Raw genomic sequence first — 25,368 nt, 5'->3', positions numbered from 1 at the left:
AGGGTGGTAGTCTCCCAAAGAGTAAAACAACAAGCTACACCCCATCACACTGTGGGACACAAGATAATAGGTCACACTGTGGAAGTCTTCTTTCCATCCAAGATCCCTTCAGTTTTTGCAGTTAGCACCCACTGCTGGTTATAGTTTATATGAAGTTTTTGACAAGTGTCAGAAGAACAGAATATCTTTTTTTCCTTCTGGAAAAATGGAATCTTAAAATACCAGGAAGGCTTGCCTTTGTTGGTGAAGAAGAAGAGCCCACATTAAAGAATCATAGAGAAAAGAATAATCTATTATTTTACTATGATAGTGGGTGAGAAAGGAACCCGAAAAGTAGACTAATTAGAGATTATAATTCTATAATTCTTCATTGTTCACTTTGCTGGAGTCAAGTATTTATTTTTTGACAGAGCAAAATCCTAATGAAGAGCCTGGCTTTGGATATCCCTGAACTCATTCTGTGAAGAGTTCTAGGAAGACAACACTGTAGTAGCCAAGAGAGAGACAGAGGCTCATACCTGATTTCTAGTGAGATCTGGAAGCTGTTGTGGCCTTTGGGGTTGTCACAAGTCAGAGGTACTGTCTGTACCCACAGAGTGAATGCAGACTCCTGTTTCTCCAAGTGCACGTTGTATCTTAGCGTTGTCTGACAAGTAGTGAATAGAAACATTTACCTGTATTGCACTGGATCCTTGGATCAATTTCTCCCAATTTGAGCATGATGTGTGCAGGTAGGCAAAGGGAGACTTTCCATTTTGGCGAAGGAAGTTCCCAGCTGTATATTCACCAATTCCCCAGAATCTTACCTGAGCATACACACATCCTTCCCCTGACACATTGATGTCATAGTCCCCAGGGATGTCTGGTAGTGGGACCTGCTGCAGCAACAGGCGATTGCTGTTGTCCATTTGGAACTCTCTAGAAAATGACCCTGAAGTCTGGATCGTCACCAGAGGAGTTTTCTGACTTCTAGCAAAAGTAATTGCTCCATACTTGGACAAAGCATGGAGGGCCACCACAGTGTCCTGCGAGGGATGAGTGTAGAAGTTCAGGATAGCATCAGTGTGGAGGGCTCGGGCTCTTCCCGAGGCTGTGACAAAAGTGTCATGAGGTTTTGTCTCTAGTTATTTGATCTCTAGACTTTAATTTAGGAAATATTTGAGAACCAAAAACATCCACATAATTTCCCTCCTTACACAGAGCACCCTGGCATATGCAGATTCCCACAAACCACAACAAAGAATAAATACAACTTAGATTTTTCTCCTAGCATTTACAGTTTTTCTTCCTTTGTCCTTGATTCCCATGATGATGCCCAGCATCTTTCAACAAAATCACGTTCTTGCCCTCATCACCAAACTTTCTTCTGTACTGATGAACACTCAAGAGACATCAACATCATGGCCAAGTGCTAGTCACGATCCAATCTTATCAAATAAAGGAACAACTGTGATCTAGTGCTGTCCTTCCTCGCCTTGTTCCTCAGCAGCATACTCTGTGGGGATGTACTCCATGCTCTAGAGAGGATCTCTCTCACAGGATCCCTCCTTATCCCAAGTCAGCTCCAGATGCTATCCTGACTGCAGAGCCCAACAAGAGAACAGAAACATGCAGTGAGGGTGTTACTGTATTTATAATGCAGACTGCCTAGTGAGGTGAAAGATTGAAAAAATTGAATGCAAACAGGGTGGCTAATGTCATGGAAGGCTCCTGTTTGTACATTACCCTCCTTTAGAGGAACTGACCTCCTCACTATACTTCTCTGGAGATTAACTCTGCCATATATGCCCTGAATATAGGAGCATCATTTAGAGACACGGTAGTAGATGTGTATTTTTGGAAACTATGACCTCATGAGAATTATACTGACTAGATGATAAAGCAAATGCTTTACAGCCTTGATTGTTTCCAACTGTCCTGAGGTAAAGCAGGGCTGCAGGAGTTCTACTAGCTTGGGGAAAACCTGAGGGCAATCTCTCCATACATAAGATTAGGAGAGTCTGTCAGGAGAAGGGGAATGGCCTCACCTAAGAGCAGCACGATGATAAAGATGCAGTTTGGTCCAAGTAGCATCTCTTAGGTACTCTATGTGCTATTCTAGAGTGAGGGATTATATAAAGATTCTGGACACTCCAGGGTTTTTGCCATTGTTTTCTATCAAGGTTTGGGTCTGGGTCAGAAGTTCTCAGCAACTTAGGGCTGTTTCACTAAATGTGGTGTGAAGAGACCTCTTGTGTCTAAATACAGGAACTAGGAAAATTTATTATGGAATGTATCATCCCTCATGTCTTATAGACTCAAAACACCCTTGTCCTTGTTTTTTTCCCTCCCCTTCCCCTTTTCCTTGTTCCTGCATCTCTTCTTTAAATCCCCTCACTGCATGGGACTCTGAAGGAAGTCACTGACCTGTGTGGAAGAGAAGCCGCCATGGGAATTCTGCTGCTTTGTGATCCACTTCACGATGCGCACTGCCAAAGCCACGTCCTCAGGGGCTGGGGCTGGCTGGGCAGTGAGGAGAGTGAGGAGGACATAAGCATTCATCTCCACTTCAGCAGAGGGAGCTTGTGGTTTGTACAGATACCTCTCTGAATTCCTGGGTTTCTGAGGTCTTTCCCAATGGACGGAGTTGTCTTAGGGTAAAAATAGAGAAATAACTAGAAGTGTGAGTAGCCAATGAATGACTGTATGTCTCTATCTTGAAAGAAGGAAATAGAAGGTTGTAGTAGGTTTGAAAATTTTTCACTCACAATGTCCCCAGGTTTATTAATATCCAGTAAAAAAATATGCTGTTGGTATGATAGTGTATGACTGAGAAAGATATCAAGACAGAAATTCCTAAGGTATTAACTAAACTGCACCCTCAGTGATGTTCTAGCAGAGTTGGTGAGAAGGCAAGAACAGACATGATTCTTTCACTCATTAATTCCCTCACACCCTACAAAACATCAGTTGTTCAGTGTTCAGTCCAAATGCTCAGGAAAGTTTCACATTGGCTTCAGAACTGCAGTTGAAAGAGCAAAACCTTGAAGCATCGTTTCTTCTTTCCTCTTCTTTATAGTCTTGGCTCCTCCTGACAGGTATATGTGTATCAGAGAGGAAAGTTAAGCTTTAGCTACATTTCCCTTTGTAACGGTAGTTGGACTGTGTTGCATTCTACTGTGATATTACATTTGTTGATTGGGTCACACTAGGAGAAAGTACTGAAGAGAAGGTGTTTGTGTGCAGAAGAAAGGCTAATTTCCTAATGTATCAGTCCAAGGAGAAACCTCAGTGTGCCATAGAGACAGAACTAAAATGTGATACTATTTCCACACATCGTCTACTCCCCTGTTTCCCGTCACTGGAACTGGATGGAGACAAACACGATTACACACATTCCTACCTTCTTTTACAGCTTCAGTATCAAGTGATTTTAGGATTTCATTTCTCTTGTCCTGGTTCCCTGCCAGAGCGAAAGCATAGGCCAGCAGAGCCTTGGTGTACACAGAGCTGCCATTTCCCCTGTGCTGTATTGTCTTCCAGGATGACTCTAGGCAGGTCAGCGCTTTGGAGACAACAGGTTGCTGTTGGCAGAACAGTAAATCCTGAGCAACATGAAAAAGTGTCCTAGCAGGCCTTGGAAGAAACAAGGAGGATGTAGACATTTATGCTTTTCAAATGAATCCTTCCATTCCCCTCCACTCTTCTTTTTTCCTTTCTCCCGACCTCTTTCTTTCTATCCCTCCCTCTCTCCTTCCCTCCTTCCTTCTCTCCCTCCTTTCCTTCTTTCTTTCCTATCTTCTGTCATTGATCATCTGTCTATCTATTTTCCATCTTTGGGAGCCATTTCTTTTATAAACTATATTCCATTTAAATACAGACTATTAAAACAGTATTAGAGGACATGTTTTTGACTTGATTTTTGGAATGCATCCAGGATTTCATTGAACAGGTGGATGCTCATTAATGGAATATTACAAACGCAAAAATCTTGTTAAAAAGAAAGCTGTCATTTGGCTTTAGAGTCTATAGGAAGCCACAAACTTTACACTAGTTTGGGAAGATGGAGAAGCAATGTGGCACCTACTGTGTCTGGAAGTGAACTCTCCAGAAGGGCAATGGTTATATAGGCTGAGAGGGTCACTTCGTCTTCTACTCCACCCTGAAACAAAAGGAATGAAATAGGTAAAGTATACAGCAAGCAATCCACTAAATATGTCTTCCCTGCTTATAATCATCCTTCGTATTCAATGGAAGTTCTCATTTATATCCCCATTATGAAAAAATACATCCCCAGGCTAAAGGGTTGTTCATCCCAGTGGTAAGGAGTATGGCCCAACTTTCAGATGTTATTATTAGGTCATCATGCTTATAAGTAGTTCAGAATAGGTCACCTTCATGGCATTGTTGAACAACGATCCAGAGCTCCTGAAACAGCCATTGTCCTGCTGCTGCTGGGAGAGCCAGGTGAAGGCGTGGGTGATGTGTGTTTCATCGATGAAGATGAAGGCTCGAGCTTGGGCAAAAGACTTGAGCACAAAGGCTGTGAGCCTGATCGGGGAGGGAGAGTGGGGAGACGAGGGCGTTTGTTCTGATGCAGCATTTCACACACGGGTTTCTGGGGTCTGGACCACTCCCATGAGTAATAGTCTAAGGGTCTCTGAGCGCGTGAAGCTGACAGTGTCTCTTGCTCTTTCAAAGTAGTCTTGCATCCCTGGTCCTCTTGGATGTGGACACTCCAGTGTGGTCCAGCTGCTTCCTGCTCTGCTTCTCACTGCTTCTCCATCACTCACTCTCCTGTTCCCCTAACACCTGCACCCTCATCTTAGCCTTTTCCTGTCTGATGATTTTCTCTTGTAGATGAGAAAACCTTCTTTCCTAAAACCCCTGCAACATGTTTTCCACCTCAAAATGTCCATCCCTCTCCTTGGCTTACTTCCCATTTCTATCCATTTCTATGTCATTTGTCACCTGTAATGTCTGTGTGTTTTATCCCAAGAACACATTCTTATGCAGTGCAGGACCACATGAAGAACGGTATCAGCTTTTCAAGTCTCAGGTATGAGCCTCTTTGGATGCTCAGCAATATGTTGTTGGGTATTTACTGATGAAAGATCTTGTGGAGGAATGATAAAGCCAGCATACTGAATTGAGTAAAACAGGTGGTACAGATTCAAGGAAGATGAGCCTTGAGACAATTTCAGTTCTGTACTTAGGATTCCCGCTACCTCGAACATGTCCGTCTCCAGCCCTGGCATCAGCTGTATTCCCATGACATAAGATACATGTAGAGTTGCCATGAGGACCAAGAGTGGAGCAAGCCTGACATATAGCAGACTTTCCTTACCAAGTGCTTCCTTCACTCTGGCCGCCCTGATCCCCGAAGGCGCTGTAGGAGCCATCCTTGTGTTTGTAGTTCAGCTCCCTCTGATAGCCTGGAATGGAAGGCTTGGGTGTGTTTTGAAGAAACTGATGCTCAGAGAAGTCCAGGATGTCAGTCTGAAGCCAGAGAGGCCCTCACATACTCTGGCTTATAGGACTGACTGAATGAGAACCTCCCTCCAATTCTAAGCCTGTTTCTAGAGACCATTCACAAGAAAAAAGTATAGTTTCTAAGTCTTACTGACCAGCATTGAGGTAACCAATGGCCTCTGACTTGATCTTCTCAGTCAGCTGTTGGGTCTCATTCAGATATTTCAGTACGTAGATGTTAGGAGCAAAAAGCACCATGTTCTGCTCCCCACAGCCAAAGGGCATTTCGAGAAGATTTTGTGTGTTTTTTATGGCTGAACTCAAGATATCACCTGGAAGTGAGAGATGTAACATCAAACAGAACAGCCATTATCTTCAAGAACAAAATAACATCTTTAATAGAATCACTTCCAATGATGTGAAGGAATTTCAAGGGTGCGGTGTGCTGGGAACCCAGTGGATATTGAGGGTCTAGAGACAGAAGAAGGATGTCAAAGAGTTCAAGTATAGTAGTTCAGAAGCTACATTTGGAATCATGGTGGACACAGGGCAGTGGTAGTGACTATTGTCCCAAATCCTCCAGGGATGGAATGACTCACCCAACACAGAGAAATGGGCTCTGGCTGAATCTTTCACTACTGCTGGTGGGAGCATCAGCGACAATTTTTCAGATATGCCGGCATCTTAATAAACAAAATAAACAGGTACATGATTATCTCAGTACTCAGAACTTCTAAAGTGCCCTAAGGTCAGTTGCTTAGAACTGTGTTTTAAGTTTTGACTTCTTGTCTCTCTAGAAAAATGATCTTGTTGAAAATATCACAAATCCACATTTCCTGGTAGTATTGGCTTGCCAAGCTCTATTGCTTCTGCTTTTTATCACTGATTGTATGGAAACAAAGGATTTCCAAAAGGACTTTCTGAGTCTCCTATTGATGCCTTACTTAATTATTTAATAAACACATGAAAATATATTTATTTATTTAATTGTGGTTTGGGTATACTTTGCTTTGTTTTTTTTTTTTTTTGTTTTGTTTTTTTGCTTTGTTTTGTGCATGTGTGAACTTTGATATGTTAGTGTTTTCTGGGAATAGGGATCTCAATTGAGAAAATGCCTCCATAAAATCGGCCTATTGGCAGGTCTTGGGGCATTTTCTTTTTAATGATATATTGGCAGGGCCTATCCCAGTGTGGGTGGTCCTCATCAGAGCAGGTGGTCCTGTCACCTGTATAAGAAAGCAAACTGAGCAAGTCAGGGAAGACAAGCCAGTGAGCAGCACTCCCCCATGGCTCTGCTTCAGTTCCTGCCTGCAGGTTCCTGTCCTCACTTCCCTCATGAGGGACTTGACTGTGTAAGATTAAATGATCCTCTCCTCTCCAAGGTGCTTTTGGTCATGGTGTTTTATTTTAGCTGTGGAAACCTAAAATAAGGCAATGTTTGAATAAACCCCCAGTATGTCAGAATAAGTAAATGGATAAGTTCTGTACTGGCCTTTGTTATTCCTGGTTCCCCCTGAGTGGCCTTAGGAGGTTTCCCTGATCACTCCTGTGCTGCTCTCATGGAAGGCTTTCCTATGGTAGGAGTGATGGCCAGATTGCCTTGTAATAAGTAAGTATCAGGAGAACCAGAATTGATCAATGGGAAGAATCAGGTTTTTGTTACATTGTCCTTGGTTTTTAAAAAATTAATCTCCAGTAACCCCGTTCATGCTCTTCCTTCCATGGAAAACATTTAAAGGACTTTAGCATTATATGATGATTTTCTTCTACAGACTGTATTAGTCACTGTTACATTAATTTATCTCTTTTACAAAGAAATTTGCTTTATTTCATCCCTTTTGCTAATTTTCATATAATAATGGATTTTACATTAAATTTAAACTAATTCCAATTTCTTTATTCTTTGGACAAACATATTTTGGACAAGCACTCCTCCACTGACTAGTGCAGGTGCTGGTCATGTGGTCACTCCCGTGAGTGGACAGTCTCTGCCTTTGTGCTTGTCCCTCCCAAGGGACAGTGAGCTCCCCTTGTGTGACACATTGCTGTATTTCTTTTGCAGTAGTGCATCCAGTGAGGAGCATGGATGAAAGAACAAGTCATAGAAACAACTATTACAGAGAAATATTATGTTTGGTACACATCACGATGTAGCTTGGCTTATATATGTAATTTATTCGGCCATAAAACACTTGTTTTTATTTATAATCTAATACATAACAAACATGGTCCTTCTCAAGATATTTTCTGTGTTTTTCCTCTTTTTTAGGTAATTTTTGGTTGTGTTTTCTTCTTAACTATTCCCTAGCTATAACTTTTTAAGTACTGAGGTGGACTGGATGAGAAGGTTTCTGTGTTCTAGAGAAAAGGGCTATAATGACCTCTGAAGTTCTAGGTATACCATGACTGTACTCTTGATAGCTGCATCAGGTGAGTAAAGATTTTGATAATTTATGTGGCTCAGTTTGATTATTTTTTTTTTAGTGGTTATAAGGTATTAAGTATCCTGGTTATCTTTTAATTAATTTTTTCATTTATTTTACACACCTACCACAGTTTCCCTTCCCTTCTCTTTTACCAGTCTCTCCTCCCACCTCCAGTCTGCCCCCCAGTCACTCCTCTCCCATTCAGAAAGGAGCAGGCATCCATGGGTGCCAACAAAGCATGGCATATCAAGTTCAGGCAGGAACAAGCTCCTTCCCTGGCATCAAGGCTGGGCAAGGCATCCCAGCCTGGGGAATACGTTCCAAAAGCTAGCTCATGCACCAGGGACAGGTCCTGATCTCGCTGCTAGAAGTCTCACAAACAGACCAAGCTACTCAACTATCCTGGTTTTCTTATAGAAATATTTCAAGAGATCTAAGTAGAGGATGTAAGTTAATATCTTATTGCTGTTTTGAAGGATACTCACCTGATGCACAGAGCAGTGAACTGAAGGTGTGTTCTTTCTTAATTCCTTCAGGCTTGACAAAAAGATAGAAAGTTCAGACATGAGAAATTACTGAGTGTGCGAACAGAAAGATGCTGGAGATATATTTTTTATGGTGGTGAGGGGAGACAGCTTCTCTACTTTTGGAGCCAGGACTGGAATTAGATGGTATAACTTTCCACCATATCAGGAATGGCATGAACATTTGAGAATTTGGGGATGCCAGGTGACATAGAAGGTAACAAGGAAAGATAGTAAAGACAAAATATAGGATCAGAAGACAGATCTCAAGCTTAAGAAGATAAACTGGCATACCCCATCCCCTCCAAGCTCCAGTTAAGAGAATAGTAAGAAGAAAGAAGATAGAACACACTGATTTTAAGCCTGAGCTTGCCACTTGCTGTGAGGTATCCTAAGGTCACATGTTATTATCTTCTATTTTTCATCTAAACACAGTCAACCTCGCTCCAGTCTCAGCACACTGTCAATCAAGTGAGGTCACTCACCTCCACTATCAGGACTTTGACAACTATGTCCTTCTTCCCAGTTTCAGGAACTGTGGCCACCTCAGAACCACAAGGCTCTGGGGACTGTTGTGCTTCAGCAGTCACGGAGAAATTCACATTCCCTGAAACACACGGCCCACAGAGCTGAGCTCAGATGTGCCAGGAACGTGGCATCCTCCAAACCCCAAGATCTGCAAAGTATCCTCAGTTCTATGAGCAGTTCAAGGGCTTGTCCTGTGTTTAAGAAGGTGGTAAGCACGGGCCAGAAGTAGTCTTGAGGGTCCCAATGAGGGACCCAGAGCTTGAGGGTCCAATGAGAAGAAAGTAACTTCAGAAACCTTCCTGCATTCAGTCTTTCTACACAGAGTCCCTTTACAGAGTTTTCACTCACCTAATGATTTGGGAGTTACCAACCAGGATGTGGTGTGCCTCCCATTGGCACAGAGGCAGTAAGAATCTTCGTCTTTTGACACTGGGACAGCTGTGAAATCAGGGGAGTCTTCCAGCAGCACACCGACCTGTGGTCCCACATGGGCAAAGAAATAGCAAAGATGTCACCACAGGAGGATAACCTATTATGTGTGGATGGAGGTAGGAGAAAGGGTGTGGAGGGGATTTGTGTTAAAAAGAGAGTAGGAGCGGTGATTTTGGAACTCATGTGCCTAAAATGTCACATAAGTTGACACAGAGGCTTGCATGTATTTCATATGCACATACATGTCTAAAATTTTATCTAGCTATTATCTATGTATTATCTACATACATAATTATCTAGAAAGATAATTATAAATTGTTCTATTTATATTTGTTTTACTTTGCTGGAAAAGATATATTTACTCTCCTACATTTTTAACTACTGTCTGTAAGTATATATCTACCTCTAACAAAAGAAAATCCACTGTAGAACATTTTGCTGTTTTATCACAACAACAGCCTAATATGTCTTTGTGGACCATATCTTTTGATTGTATCCAGAGACCATACAGAATATCTTGTGTCTGTCAGTACAGTATGTACTAGTTCAATAATGGCAAAATACCTAATATGCTTTATGTAGTGTCTATATTGTTGAACAACTCTTTGTTGTATATGTAGCTAGAGTATGGGAATTTTTTAAGCATTTAGAACCAGTACTGATGGGCCCAATACAATCTCTTCCTCCCTTTATTCCTTCTTTTCATTTAATTCTTAGGTAAAGTTTACACACACTAATTTCCCTCTTCCCTCTGGTCATGCTTTATTCAGAAAGGTCTTCACCCGGATGCATGTAGGGAGGTAGTTCAGCACGGTGGCCTTGAGTGTGAAGGCTTCTCCACGGATCACAGAGTAGGGCATCGTGAGCTCCACAAAGAAGGGCTGGAAGGCTTGGAGAGATACCGCAGGGGAGAGGCCAAGTCCAGTGTCACTGGACAGGCAGAGGGCTCCGGCCTTCCACTCAGTGATGGTGTCAGGGACTGTCACTTCCACTTCAGCTACTCCTGATGAGCTGGGAGAGTGAGAATGTGAGGCCCAGAAAGTGAGCACGTGAACTAGTTATTTCTGAGATGGTCACTATGATTGTGATCTAAAGTTACCCATGTAAAGATTATGTCTTTAATTACGTCACCAGCCTGGTACAGCGTCCCAGTCTAAAAAGCGGACGTGCCCTCTGTGCGTTCTCTCTGCTTTTCCACACTCTCTCTCCTTCTGTCTGTCCTCCCTCCTCTTTGTGGTTTCTCTCTCTCTCTCTCCCTCCCTCCCTCTCTCCCTCCCTTTCTCTCTCAATAATGCTCTAGAAAGGTAACCATGGCTTGTGATTTTTCCGTCAACCAGCACTCTCCTCCGCCGTTTAACCAACAATCTCCAAGGAGTGTGACCTAATGCCATCCCTTCCCTTTGAGTCCTTCAAAGGAGCAATAGAACAAGAACAGTGTAAACAGGACTCCAGTGCAAAAATCAAAAGTTTTTCTGTTGTCTTGTTTACCCAGCTCAAATCATGGCCTCATGGCACCTCAAAGTCTGTGTATTAGTGGAAATTTGAACATAGATTTGAAGTTGTCTCTGAACTCCCATCTCTAAAATACCATAGGACGATTTTATGACTTTTATGGGCCACTCCATGTAGCAGTCTAGTAGTCTACTCTATGTAGGACTGCCTCACTTCCTATTTAATATGGCGTTCCTGAATGGCTTTAAGCATCAGAAATGTATATGATAATTTTTAGTTGAGTTTTCTGGGAGTGATGGATATACATATATTTTATAATTGATGGTTTAATATACTATGGTTTTCTAAATGATTCATTTCCTTTGTTTATTCTTACAGGCCACAAGAATATATTATAGAGATTCAGTTGTGTATTAAAGGTATAACTAGCAATTTCAAGGCATTTTCTAGTGGGAAGCCATTTATGACGGAATATCCTCATTATGGACTTCTTGTGCTTATAATTCCCATAGAATGTGTATGTGTAAGCATCCTGCTTGGGCCAGTACTTGGATAAGGTCATGTAGGCAGGGCCTTCTGCCTCTAAGATCCTTGTTCCCTTTTTAACATTTGAATTAGGTATCTGCCTTTTGCAAATATCCCCTTTTATCTACATCCAAAGATAGGGCCAGCTCCAAACAAAGCACTGAAGGACAAGGGAGGAACAGAATAGCTACCAGACCACCTGGTAGGTACCTGAAGCCCCTGAAATAAGGTAAAATGTTCTTTCAGAGGCAACCTGGCTCCTAGATGCATAGCTTTGTTTCTTATGCTGGTGAAGCTCAGTGCATCCCTTGCCTTCCAGCCTAGTGACTTTGCAGAGCAATGGACTGAGAACAAAGGTGGTTTTTGTATATCCAGGTGGAGTAAAGAGTGAGGCAGATTTCCTGGCAGCAGAGAGTCATGTGGTGAGGAGAAAAAGAAAAAGGCAGTTTTTCTGTAGATGGTAGACAGAGCCGCATGGCCAGAGAGAAGAGAGAAAAGCAGAGATTCAGTAGGTATTGAGGCAGATCTCTTGTACAGTTTTCTCAGAGCCAAGAGTAAAGATGGAGGATGAAGGAATAGAGGACAAAGATAAGGTCAAAAGCATAGGAGCTTACTAAAACTATGAGGATAAAAAAAGTGGGCACAGAGAGGAGCTGAATGTGAGATCAGAGCTAAAGCTGTATAGATAGAATTATGTCATAGAGGAATAAAGTAAACAGACAAAAGAGCATGGTGTACATAGATTACTTTCAGATACTCTGTGCTATACATAGAGTCTTCCCCAGGACTCGGGGAGGAATTTTTTCAGGGATGGAACTTGGGAAAATTCTGTTAGTTTATGATAGAAATTAATTAGAGAAGTACTAGAAAACAAAGAAATAAATTTTTATACCCAGCCTGAATCTTACAAATGGAAATTACTTACTTTACTGTGACTAAATCCCAGATCCACGTTTCAGGAAAATATTTTCGAAAGGTCTCAGTAGGTGGATCTTCATGTGGTGGATCTTCACGTGGTGGATCTTTATGTGGTGGAACCTCCTGTGGTGGATTTCTATGTGCTACTAATCTCATGATTCTTAAGTCTTCACTGGTATTTTCGACATCAAATACTATGAAGTTACAATGGAAGAAATGGACATAGTTCTGAGTACAAAGGGCTACAATGTGCAGGGTAAATGTAGCTTAATTTTCAGTTTCTTCTTGACTCTTAGATGCTATTACAAAGACACTGGAAATGATACATTGAACCTCTCACTTTGGAGGAGGCTGGGTAACATCTTTGTCAAAAGCAGAAAGTATGAAATCCTGGAGAAAACATCCCCTAGTGTAGCTGGAGTTGGTAGGAAGCACAGTGCATATTTTCTTGGGTTGGATAGTCAGAGAATGCCTACAGATACAATGTTCCCACTAGGAGTATTGAAGATCCATAATGCTATCTCCCAGGCAACAGATCCTGTGGCTACAATGAGCATCACTCTAGACCAGAGTTGAGTGATGGCTACATTATCAGCAGAGACATTCTTGGAATGCTTTTTCTTTCTCTAGATCTCTAGATCTGTAGGATTAACCCAATATTTTCATGGTTTACATTAATATAAAACTGAAAGAGATATAGGTAGGAAACTCTTGGATCAGAAATATACACAATGGAAAAGTCCATATCAAGATTGTTTTGGTTCTTTTTTTTTTTTTTTTTTTTTTTGGTGATGCAAAGAAAGTTGATTACTCAAGAATCATAGCATTGGTTTGGGTTTATACGGGCAAGAAATGCAAGATTAAAGGTGGCAACAGAGGGTCTGTGCTCTGCTTTTCCAAGAACAAGTATACATTCAGATTCAGTTAGGGTTTCTATTTCCGAACTGAATCTTAGCTTGAAAATCTCTCCCATTGTTCAAATACAGATACACACAGACAGCTTCATTTATCCATTGTCTAGAGTAGTCACAGTGCCTTAGTTCCTTGCTTGTGATGATATTTTGATTTCTTTTCAAATCAGTATGAGGAAAATTAATACAGTCCAGTCAGAATTATGTTTTATTTTATGTTAACACACATGTAAAAATAAATTTTAGTATTTAGAATATAAATAATAGTGAAGATAGGGATTCATGACTTCAAGTTATATTGCAGAGGTATAGTAATAAAACCAGCATGGTACTGGCACAAAAATAGACATGTAGATCAATGGGACAAAATATAAGATCCAACTCGGGGAAGGGGAAAAAAAATATAAGATCCAAACACAGATCATCTGATAGTTGACATAGATGTAAAAACACACACTAGAGGAAAGACAGCATTTTCAACAAATGGTGCTCTGAAAACTGCCTACTCAATATAGAAGAATGAAAGTAGACCTACGTCAATGACCCCATACAAAATCGACTCCAAATGGATCAAGGACCTCAACATGAAATCTGAAACTGCTAGAAAGGAAACATAAGCAGTAACCCTCCAAAACAGATGTGTAGGAAAGGAGTTTTTAAATAAGACCCATTCACTTAGAAATTAAGGTCAATAATGGACAAATGGGACTTCACAAAGCTAAAGTGTTTCTACACAGCTAAGGAAACAACCAATAGAGTGAAGTGGAAGCCCACAGAGTAGGAGAAAATCTTTGCTTCTATACATATGATAGAGGGTAAATATCCACAGTATATAAAGAACTCAAAAACAAAGAGTCAAAAAACAAACAGCTCAATTGAAAAATGGGCTGTGCATCTAAACACAGTTTTCAAAAAGAAATAAAAGTGACTAATTTTTTTTAAAAGTGTTCATCATGCTGGTAATTCAGGAAATCTAAATTAAAACAACTTTGAGATTTCATCTCACCCCAGTCAGATCAGTCAACAAAACAACTGACAACCACTTGGAGAAGAACGGGAAAGGGAAACTCTCTCTTGCTGATGGTGGGAATGCAAACTGATGCAGCCACTCTGGAAGTGGCTCCCATGAAGCAAGAGGGAAAGGTTACACGTGGTTGGTATTGGTTGAAGAGAGAGTGAGCGTGACCTTTGACCTGAGTGCTTTGCTTTTTCCATCCTTTCCTCTGTCTGCAATGCCTGGCTTTTTCCTTTTGTTCTTCATCTCTAACACTTAGGAAATTCTCTTCACCTCTCTGACATGTCTACAAGAGTTCTTCACACCTCACACAATGATTCTCTATTACATTATTGCCCTTGGTCTTATCTGTCTCTTTAACACTGAAGGAAGAGCCTCCAATCTCCAACTTCCTTGTAGTACCAGCATGCATTTGGACACATGTTGCTCAGGTAAGTTTGGGCTCTTTCTCTCCTATTTGGATACTATACATGCTCTACAATTATTTTTATCATCTTTGATAAATAATTCACATTTATTTTATTCTGAAAATAAATGATGATTTGTTATTTTACCTGCTACTGGAGTAAAAATCTCAACATCCAAACATACTTTAGGATGTTTGATCTTCAAGTTGGTGAATGCCTTTAAGCCCATGTCCTGGAAAGAAAATTAGTAATCAAGCAAAATATCTCAAAATTCTGTAAAAAACTTAATGTGTTTATAATAACTAATTCATATATAGGTTCACATGTTCAAGTAGAATTCTTATTCAAATTGTATTTTCATACTCCTTAGAGAGTGTGGGGGGAACACAGAATTCATAGTGAGACATATGTTCTGTCCTTCTCTCTGATACAAAGTCCTTTTATTTTAAAAAGTCCTTCACAGCCATGCACAGTGGTGCATGCCTTTAATCCCAGTACTTGGGAGGCAGACTCAGGTAGATCTCTGTTGAGAGATATTTGATTACACTGTGTAAAGATATGTCACTCTGATTGGTTTAATGAAAAGCTAAGTGGTCAGTAGCTAGGCATGGAGAATGAGCTGGACTTTTGGGCAAGGACAGTAAGTAGGAAGAGGAATTTAGGTTGCAGGGAGGTGGGAGAAAGAGAGAGGTATACCAGGGGCCAGCTTGCCCGGCAGTTAGCTAGAGGAAGCAGGAAAGTAGGACATATAGAATGAAAGAAAAGTGAAATGCCCCAAGGCAAATGTAGATGAATAAAAACAGGTTAAATTAAGTTTTAAGATCTAGTGGGACAAGCCTAAGCTAAGGCTGAACATTCATAATTAATAATAATTCTCTGTGTCTTTATTTGGGAGCTGGCAGGTGGGACAGAGAAAGATTTATTACAGATCTTTGTGAGTTTGAGGCCAGCCTGATCTACAGAGTGAGTGCTAGGACAGCCAGAGCTACAGAGTGACACTCTGTTTCAAAAAAAAAAAAAAAACAAAAAACAGAATTAAAAAGAAAATATCACTCATCTACTCTGTGCCTGCACTGGGCACTTTCCAAGATGCAGTTTTTATAATGCTTGGGATTGAATACATGAACCACCATTTATGAGTTGGTTGGTCTACTACTGATTCTTATCCCTGGCCTGACGCTGTAGCTAGAGTTTTCCTGCCTTGCCCACAGTCAGGACAAATCTCTGTCTACTGCCAGTCCCACAGGCGCTCAGACCCAACCAAGTAAACACAGAGACTTACATTGCTTACAAACTGTATGGCCATGGCAGGCTTCTTGCTAACTGTTCTTATATCTTAAATTAATCCATTTCTATAAATCTATACCTTGCCACGTGGCTCGTGGCTTACCGGTGTCTTCACATGCTGCTTGTCATGGTGGTGGCTGGCAGTGTCTCCTCCCACTTTCCTGTTCTCTCAATTCTCCTCTCTGTTAGTCCCGCCTATACTTCCTGCCTGGCCACTGGCCAATCAGTGTTTTATTTATTGACCAATCAGAGCATTTGACATACAGACCATCCCACAGCATGACCCTAAAAATTCTCTGCCAATATAACATTTCATGAAACCTAAATAATTCCGAGAGCAGCATGTTAGTGGGTAACACTGCTTACCTCCACGTAACTGTGGACATCCCTCTCATTTGAGTGTAAGGGTACGAGGCCATCACTATCTCTATTCCACTCACATGGGTCTTCATCTTCAAGTAGTTGGTATGGACTTGGGATGAAGTTGCTGGGCTGCATATCTGGCAGATTGTATATCTGTAAGAAACAGGAGACAGGGGAGCTTCTTTCTTGGGCTTTCTTGAAAGATACTCATGAAAACAAAAGATGATCACTGCAAATCACTTCTTGAATGTTCAATGATCCCCAAACAAGGTTTTCTAAATATTTTCTGTTGAAGAGTCCCTTATTCTGAAGGTGTTCACAATATTTAGAAAAAGAGTAAAAATACTTCACATATTTAAAAAAAGGTATAAACGTAAATCCTGCATGTTATATTTGAGATTGATGTAATTTTAACATTACTTACTATACAACATTAAACATTTAGAAATATATTTACACTACATAAACCATTCAATAAATATAAAATACCAAGGTTGTATATTTCAGTCTACTGCTATACTATAAAAACAAACAAAACAAAAATTGAGTTAGTCAGTATGTAAATAGCCTGAAGAGATCTGAATGAAGATTTCTGTACATATTTTTTTCCTAAAATTCAGGGAAAAAATTTCAAAACAAAACAAACAAACCCAAGCCACCTCCATCTTTGACAAAAGGATGTATTCAACCCTCCAAACTGCAGTGCATGTATTTAGAAAGAGGGAGAGGGACTGCAGGTCATGTGTCCAAATGGAAGTGATCATGGTTAGCAGCCACAGGAGATGTTCTGTGGGATGTTCTGTATGTCAAATGTGTTGCTCTGATTGGTTATTAATAAAACACTGATTGGCCAGTAGCCGGGCAGGAAGTGTAGATGGGACAAGCAGAGAAGAGAATTCTGGGAAGTGGAAGGCTGAGACAGAGAGACACTGCCAGCCTCTACCATGGCAAGCAACATGTGAAGATGCCGGTAAGCTACGAGCCACGTGGCAAGGTATAGATTTATAGAAATGGGTTAATTTAAGATAGAAGAAGTAGATAACAAGAAGCCTGCCATGGCCATACAGTTTGTAAGCAATATAAGTCTCTGTGTGTTTACTTGGTTGGGTCTGAGCGGCTGTGGGACTGGTGGGTGAGAGAGATTTGTCCTGACTGTGAGCCAGGCAGGACCAGGAAAACTCTAGCTACAAATGGCACCCAACAGCTCGAGTTTCCACCTTAAACCTGAGAATATTTAATAACCAATTCTAAATGGAGCCCAAACCAGGTTCCTGCTTCATGTCTCATATGGACAGCTAGTGGCAACATGTGGGTTTGAGCTAATATGGCGGGTTCCTGGTGTGCTCGTTTGACGGGCAGTATGGCGGGAATGAGGTGTCCACAAGCGGCACATTACACTGCTGTGTGGTGGATTTAGCCTTTAATAGTACAAAAAAAAAAAAAAAAAGTGATTTCTGGGCTACACGCTGCTTTGATAGAACTGCTTCTGATAGTTGATGGTACACATGGCTCCAGACCCAGAACTGGCCGTAAACTGTACCACCGCCATGTTGGGAAGCTGAGGTGGGCAGAGCCAACAGCCACAGTGGCCGTTTCAGTTTTACAGATGCTGCAGTTTAAAGCAATAGATTTACAATATGACAGATTCAGATTAAGTAGTTTACAATGTGTGTAAAATGTACGTAGGCTTGGGAGAGAGAAAAAAAGGAATATATACAGTTATATAAAGAAATACATAGTTTTAAAATATAAAGTCTTTAAAGAGACAGTAAAATTAATATAAAAAATAAGCCATGTAAAGATGGATATCACACAGAGAATTGGGATGATGTTGTCTTTGGAATTTTTAACTGCAGAGAGACATTTGATTTTAAAGGCAGATGAGTTAAACCAATATGTATGTTTTAAAGATACCTTGACTTCAAAATTTGGATCTAAGGATATGTTGCTTTGGAAAGGAGGCTCTGCTTTTGTTTCCACAGAAAGCCAGAGGCTATGGATTTGTTCCAGATTAAGATACATCAGGTTTGACCAGCCAAGACCCCCTGAAAGGTCTCTGATGACACCATGGCCCAGATGATCCAACATCCAGGATGGTTTGAAGGCAACTGGCTCAGATGATACACCCTCATAGACTACTCCATAATCCTAAAATTTTCTTTGTTTGCCCATAAGATACAGCGCCCCCCTCCAGGAGGAAGTAGTAAGAGAAGCTATGCCCAAATTCCCAAATATACCAAGCTGACTTTGGAGATGAAATTGGCTCACTCCTTCTCTAAACCCAAACATATTGCTTAAAAAAAAAAAAGATTAAAAAATTCTTTTGTCCCATATCAAAAGAGCCCTCTGGTGTGGGACAGAGAAAAACCAATATTTTTATTTAAAACAGGTTGATTATAAATACAATCTCTTTCTAAAGAACAAAAGGGGACAGTATAGATAGAGGTAAGATAAAGGGGTAGATTATTGAATCTACTTTTAAAGAGCAACTTGTTTAAAATGTTTTACATTGCTATGAATTTTAGTCTATTGATACAAGTTTAAACTTAATTTTGTTGTACTGTATATATATTTCTATTCTCTTTTGAGGTATTATGTTTATGTAACTCATTTATATGGTAATGGATAATTAAGAAATACAGATTAATAATTAGTCTTCTATGATAATCAAACTTATAGTAAGGCAGAGGGGAGAGACACCAGCTGCCATCTAGGGAGCATCATATAGAGGCAACAGGTAAAGCCACAGAACACGTGGCAACATATAGATTAACAAAATTGGGCTTAGTATAAGAGTAAGAGCTATACATAGCTCTTAGTATAAGAGTAAGAGCCTGAGCTAATGGCTGAGCAGTTTAAATAATAAAAGAGTCGGTGTGTTTATTTTATAAGTGGACTCTGGGACTGGCAGGGATTGGCAGGAGCTGGAAAGGAACTCTCCAGCTACAGAGAAGCTGATGATGTACAAGCAAGTTTGCCAGACTGTACTCGACCCAGCCTGGGAGCTGGAGGTCAGGAGTCCACAGAAGGCAAGGCTAGGGGAATGTGTGTGAGGAAGACAGGAAACAAAATCTTATCAACCCAGGATGCTCTGAACCTGTGTCTCTGAGACATGAACTTGTTCTTGGGATGGGCGGTGACTCTGGGGAACAATGCTCACGAACTGACTTTTGCCTTTGGTGAAAGAACATACTGGCTTGCTCTAAAGTAGCAACACAGCCAGTCATGTGACAGATAGCATCACCCAAGCCCAGACCACAAGGCCAGCTTCAGTTCCCAATGAATCGACTTGTAATTCTTCTACAGATTTCCAGTGTTAATGACAGAAACTAATGTGAGCAAAGAGAGGAGCGTTGAGGAAATAATAGTAATTAGAAACCAGATAATAAAACAAAAACCTCCAAAGTACAAAGAAAGGAAGAAATAAACAAAAACTATAAAATTCTCATGGAGGTAGGGCACATTGTATCCATGCAGCAAACTCAAGACTGTTTCAAATCTAGAGTAGGAAAAAATAGGCTTGGACATAAAGCTAATTTGCAACAAAATATTTCAAAATATGTCAGAAAATAGAAAACCCAGGGGCTATTGGGGTAAAAGAAACACGTTAGACAATTTCCTCAAGACACTCACCATCTGCCTAACAAGAGCAATAGACTGAGATAGAAATAGATAAGAATTGAAAAAAATCTTAGAAAAGAAGCAAATTAATCTGTCCATTAAGGTTTTTAAGTTGGGATGCCCATGATTTCAAGAGACTGAAAATTTAGAAGTCTGGATAATTGGGTAGGAAAATTTCTATTCTTATTTTCTTAGGCATTTCACAGAAATTTAACATTGCCTGACTTATGAATCAATAAGCGGCCACATGCATACCTATTAGCAAGATTATGACTTTTGACTAGATGCAATATCATAGATGTTTTCACATTATATTTGGTTTATTCAGGTAGCCTGAAATGCTGTCTGCATCATCATTTGTCAGGACTTGAGTGGATATTTTAAAAATGGCTGACTGATCTGTGAGGCAGAACAGGGCAACATCTGCTCAATTGGTACTCAGGTACCTTCAGCTTTTGAAGAGGGGAAACTCATATTTTCTCATTCCAGAGGCCCTGGCTGGATGTGGGCTCCACTGTTCCCTATCTATACTTGGTTGACAACCAGTGTGTGGAAGGATGTGAGTTAAGATAGCCCACAGTAAACATAGGAGTGTTTATGCAATTTCTGCTTCAGCCCTTTCTGGTTTTAACTTGCTCTATGATTATCTGTATTGATATTGTAGCTTATTTGTACTGTTATTTTATACAGGGCATACATTTTACAATTATTCTTTCTAGTATTCTTACATATTTTATCTCTTTCATTTAAAAACAATAATGTCAGAAATGATCCACAGGCTCACCAGGACACAGTAAGAAACCACGGCTGCCCATGTCCTCACATGTTTATGAATATTCTAGTTATCAAATATAAATGAAGGATCTTACAAAATTCTAGAGAGAAAATCTGGACAAATAGAAAGATGCAGAATAAAAGGCATCAAGCATCTTAGCACTAACTTTGGAAGGTATAAATCTGTACATTTAATTTCTCCAGTATTCTGAGGGAACATGGTTTCTTAGCCGATGTTTCACCCCATTTCAAAGTATTAAATATTGCCAATGGATTTATACTTATAGCTGCAAAAGAACTTTGTCTCTGATTCCCTCTTTCTCAGAACAGTACAACCACATGCTTAATGCCCCAAGGGAGGCAGCAACCTGAAAAGTCATGAGAAGTCAGAAATCAGTGAAACAAACATGGGGAATTTTCAAGGGACTCCCCCAAATATGGGTGAACACCTGGGTTGCAGAAGTCAGTCAGGATGAGAGCTGTTGGGGAATATTATTTTAAGGTGTGCTACTTTTGTTTATCTTCATTGGTTTAACTCTGTAAGGCTGTGTTACTGTGCCTGTCTAAAACACCTGATGGTCTAATAAAGACCTGAATGGCCGATAGCAAGGCAGGAGAAGGAATAGGTGGGGGGTGGCAGGCAGAAAGAATTAAAAGAAAGAGAAATATGAGAGAGGAGAAATATAAAAGCAAGGAATGAGAGAGGAAGGAGGAGGGCTTCAGAGGCAGTCACACAGCTACACAACCAGCAACAGAGTAAGAAGGAAAGAAAAGGTATAAAGGAATAGAGAAAGATAAAGGCCCTGAGGTCAAAGATAGTCAGGATTTAAGATAATTAAGCTGGTAAGAAACAGGTGTATCTGGAAGTTTTTCTGTGTCCTGCCCAGTCCTGCAGCCACTCAGTCCCAAGTAAACACACAGAGGCTTATATTATTTACAAACTGTATGGTGTATGGCAGGTCTCTTGATAGCTAGCTCTCATATTTTAAATTAACCCATTTCTATTAACCTATGCATTGCCACGTGTGCTTCATGGTTTACTAGTACTTTTACATCTTGCTTTTCCTCTTGGTAGCTGGCGTCTCCTGGCCTCTGCCTTTCTCTTTCCTGTCTCTCTCCTTTCCTGCTGGCCTCTAAGCTGCCTTGCCATAGGCCAAAGCAGCTTATTTGTTAACCAATGGGAATACCATATATTCACAGCATACAGAAAGACATCCCCCAGCACTTCCCCTTTTCTGTCTAATCAAAAAGGAAGGCTTTATCTTTAACTTAGTAAAATCACATATAATAAAACAGTTATCAAGTGAGAATTACTTACAATATCTAGTCTATTTGTATTTGGCAAAATTAAAGAAAATATTCTATTTATCCTATATTTGTGAGTCTAAAGTTTAATATCTAATTTATCTTTTATAATGACTAAGAAAAACTATATTTATAACTATCTTGTCTTCAACTACTTCAAAGACCCCAGAAGGATATAATATTACCTAAGTAAACAGGAAGAGCATTGTAAGCAGCTTCCAAAAATCTAGAATGATAGAGACAGCTGCCTGCCTGGATAGTCATCCAAAGTTTCTCTGTAATGTTGGGGCATCCATCTTCAGCCAATAGGCCTTTTTTTTTTAGTTTAGTTCAGTCAATAGTTTTTTAGTTGATTTTCCCTGTGTCCTGTAGAATGTCTGGCAGTCTCCTCTGCAAAGGAGGAACCTGAAGGACCGTCTCACCTTGTTTTGGCAGAATTCAGTGGTCATTTTCCTATGGGTCCTGCATGTCTAGTTTATACAACATTCTGCCAATCAGTCCAGGAAAGAACAGTTTCTTGCCCAAATGGCTAGTTCTGCCAAGAAGAAGATAAATTCCATGTGGAGTGTCTTCCATGTCCATCTTCTTCTTTGAAGTAAATCAGTGCTGCCAGGAGCAGACGTGTCTCACTGTCTAGGAAAGTCTAAGTTTTTAAAATATTTTAAATGCCATATTCTATAGGTCTTTGAAGTGTTTGAAGATTACCTACCTAGCTGAAGTATATCTATGTATACCTAGAAAACTTAACTAGCATGACTAGAAGTTTGATTATCACAGATGACTATTAATCTGTGTTTCTTAATTATATATTACAAATTCAAATGAGCTGTACAAACATAATACCTTAAACAAAAGTAATATATTTACAGTATAACAAAATTAACTTTGAATTTGTAATAAACTAAAGTCTGTAGCAGTGTAAAACATTTCAAACAAGTTGCCCTTTAAAAGTAGATTCAATAATCTACCCTTTTATCTTATCATATCTATATCATATCCTCCTTTTTTCTTTTAGAAAGAGATTGACTATGACCAATAACAATTTGTAACCAACCCCTAAACAAAGACAAACATCTGTAATCCATTTTTTGGGAATGTGGGTATAATTTCTCATACTACTTCCTGCTGATTGTGGGTGCTGATAATCTTATGGGGATCCTGAGAAAATTAAAAATTATGGTCAAGTCCTGACTGGAGTAATCTGTAATGCTGCATTGTCTGAGCCAGTTGCCTTGAAGCTAATTTTGGATGTTGGATCATCTGGAGACCTCTCAGGGGGTCTTGGCTGATCAAGTCATATTAGCTTGGAAGCAATCCATTGGTTCTCATCTTCTGTTGAAACAAAAGCAGAACCTCCTTTCCAAAGCAATGTATCCTTAGACATAACGTTTGAAGTCAAGATACCTTTAAACTATACATATTGGTTTAACTCATCAGCCTTTACAATTAAATATCTTTCTGTAGTTAAAAATCCCAAAGACAATATAATCTAGATTCTGTGTGTAATTTCCATCTTTACATGGCTTATTTTTTATATTACTTTTACTGTGTCTTTAAAGACTTTATTTTTTAAAACTATTTCTTTATATAACTGCATATATTCCTTTTTCTCTCTCTTTCAAGCCTATGTACATTTTTACACACACTGTAAACAGTTTAGAGTTTTATTTCATCTGAATCTGTCTTATTGTGAACCTATAAACCTTCTCTGACCATTGCAAACTGGACCATGCCTAAGATTGATACATCAGCCTTGGCCCACCTCAGCTTCCCAACATGGTGGAAGTATGCCTACCACCAACTCTGGGAAGCAGTGTGTCTATGTCTCCAAGAAGCAGCACGTTGCCTAGGAACCTCTTTTTTTTTTTCCTATACTAGGAAAAGCTAAATCCACTATGCAGTGGACATCTTGGAGAAACCTTTATGGTGATATTTTATTTGTACTGAAATGTGATTTTATTTGTATGTTAATAAATGAAGTTGCTTGGGGGTCAGAGCTAATAGCAAGTCATAGCAGAAGCTGGGAGGTGGTGGTACACGCCTTTAATCTCAGTGCTTGGGAGTCAGAGCTAGGCAGATCTCTGTGTGTTCAAGGATACAGCCAGCATGGAGACACACACCTTTAATCTCAATACCAACCATAGAAGACCTGGAGGTCTGTATAGGTGGGCAGTGATGAGGAGGTCATGTGGTTTGGTTTATAACCAATGAGAAGGTAGAATAGAAAGTCAATAAAAAGGACAAACACACAGGATGTAGGTCTCTTGCTGAGGAGGACAGCATCAGCAGTGAAGGGTAAGGATTTTAGCTCTTAGTTTTTGCTCTGACCTCTTGGGCTTTCATCTTTGCAATTGGCTCTATGTTTCTTATTTAACAAGACAGTTACATCTACAAACCTCTGTGTACCATGGCAGGAATCCGCCATGCTGCACTCAAGCCCACATGCTGTGAACCCACCATACTGTATCTTAAGTCGGACCACCAGGGCATCTCTGTACCTTGGTGTCTCTATATCTCAGCCCACATGAGACCTGAAATAGAAAGCTGTTCTTAGCTCAATTTTAGAATTTCTTTGTAAGTTCTCTCAAGTTTTAGCTGGAAAGTTGAGCCAACACATTGGGCAGCCAAATGTAGCTGGAAGTTTTCCTGTGTCCTGCCCAGTCCTGCAGCCACTCAGACCCAAATAAACACACAGAGGCTTACATTAATCACAAATGGCATAGCCTATGGTGGGCCTATTGGTAACTAGCTCTTACATCTTAAATTAACCCATTTCTATTAATCTACGCATTGCCACGTGTGCTTCATGGTTTACTGGTACCTTTACATCTTGCTTCTCCTGGCAGTGCCTGGCATCTCCCTGGCCTCTGCCTTTCTCTTTCCTGTTTCTCTCCTTTCCTGCTGGCCTCTAAGCTGCCTTGCCATAGGCCAAATCAGCTTATTTATCAACCAATGGGAACAACATATATTCACAGCATACGGAAAGACATCCCCCAGCAAACAAGTCAACCTAAGGCCAGGCATTTATAATTAAAAATAAGCCTCCATGTGTTATTTATTTGGGAGCTGGGTGGCAGGCACCCCAAAAGAGCAAAAAGAAAAAAATGACATTTTGGTACCCAATGTGGGTCTTGAATGTTCCTGGGGCCTGAGAAAACTGAAAAGAAAAAAAAAAAGAGATACAGCTTCTTTAAGAGTTTCAGCTGGACAGTTTCTGCTGGTCAGTGAGCCCTTGGGCAGCCAGTACATTAGTAGGAACAAAAAACTAAGTAAAAATGCCTGCCAAAGTGCAAGCATCAGCATTCTAGAACACAGAAAGGTTGATTGCAGTTCCTGGTCAGACAAATCTCCCATCTGCCTGTGAACTTTAGGCTTGATTTTTACAACCCAAGAAGTGGGTGGAGTCAGCTGCCAAAGCTGTGGGCATAG

General features: G+C 40.2%; 1 protein-coding gene across 1 annotated transcript in view; it reads right to left on the bottom strand.

Annotated features, from left to right (window-relative positions):
- Nucleotides 1-25,368, bottom strand: part of LOC128099741 (murinoglobulin-1-like) — a 78,296-nt gene that overhangs the window by 5,212 nt on the left and 47,716 nt on the right. Inside the window, exons 16-31 of the mRNA XM_052721562.1 lie at nt 16,243-16,392; nt 14,737-14,821; nt 12,264-12,450; nt 10,144-10,372; nt 9,278-9,404; nt 8,887-9,008; nt 8,363-8,414; nt 6,051-6,134; nt 5,607-5,783; nt 5,327-5,414; nt 4,374-4,530; nt 4,067-4,141; nt 3,383-3,563; nt 2,407-2,630; nt 807-1,025; nt 519-646 (exon numbers count right to left, since the gene is read on the bottom strand). Coding sequence (XP_052577522.1) covers nt 519-646; nt 807-1,025; nt 2,407-2,630; nt 3,383-3,563; nt 4,067-4,141; nt 4,374-4,530; nt 5,327-5,414; nt 5,607-5,783; nt 6,051-6,134; nt 8,363-8,414; nt 8,887-9,008; nt 9,278-9,404; nt 10,144-10,372; nt 12,264-12,450; nt 14,737-14,821; nt 16,243-16,392 — 2,285 coding nt within the window. The remainder of the gene's footprint in view (nt 1-518; nt 647-806; nt 1,026-2,406; nt 2,631-3,382; nt 3,564-4,066; nt 4,142-4,373; nt 4,531-5,326; nt 5,415-5,606; nt 5,784-6,050; nt 6,135-8,362; nt 8,415-8,886; nt 9,009-9,277; nt 9,405-10,143; nt 10,373-12,263; nt 12,451-14,736; nt 14,822-16,242; nt 16,393-25,368) is intronic.

Source organism: Peromyscus californicus, unplaced genomic scaffold (assembly GCF_007827085.1).
Source record: "Peromyscus californicus insignis strain IS unplaced genomic scaffold, ASM782708v3 Scaffold_6__1_contigs__length_162567912, whole genome shotgun sequence".
Taxonomy (NCBI): domain Eukaryota; kingdom Metazoa; phylum Chordata; class Mammalia; order Rodentia; family Cricetidae; genus Peromyscus; species Peromyscus californicus.
This window is presented reverse-complemented; position numbering and strand designations above follow the sequence as displayed.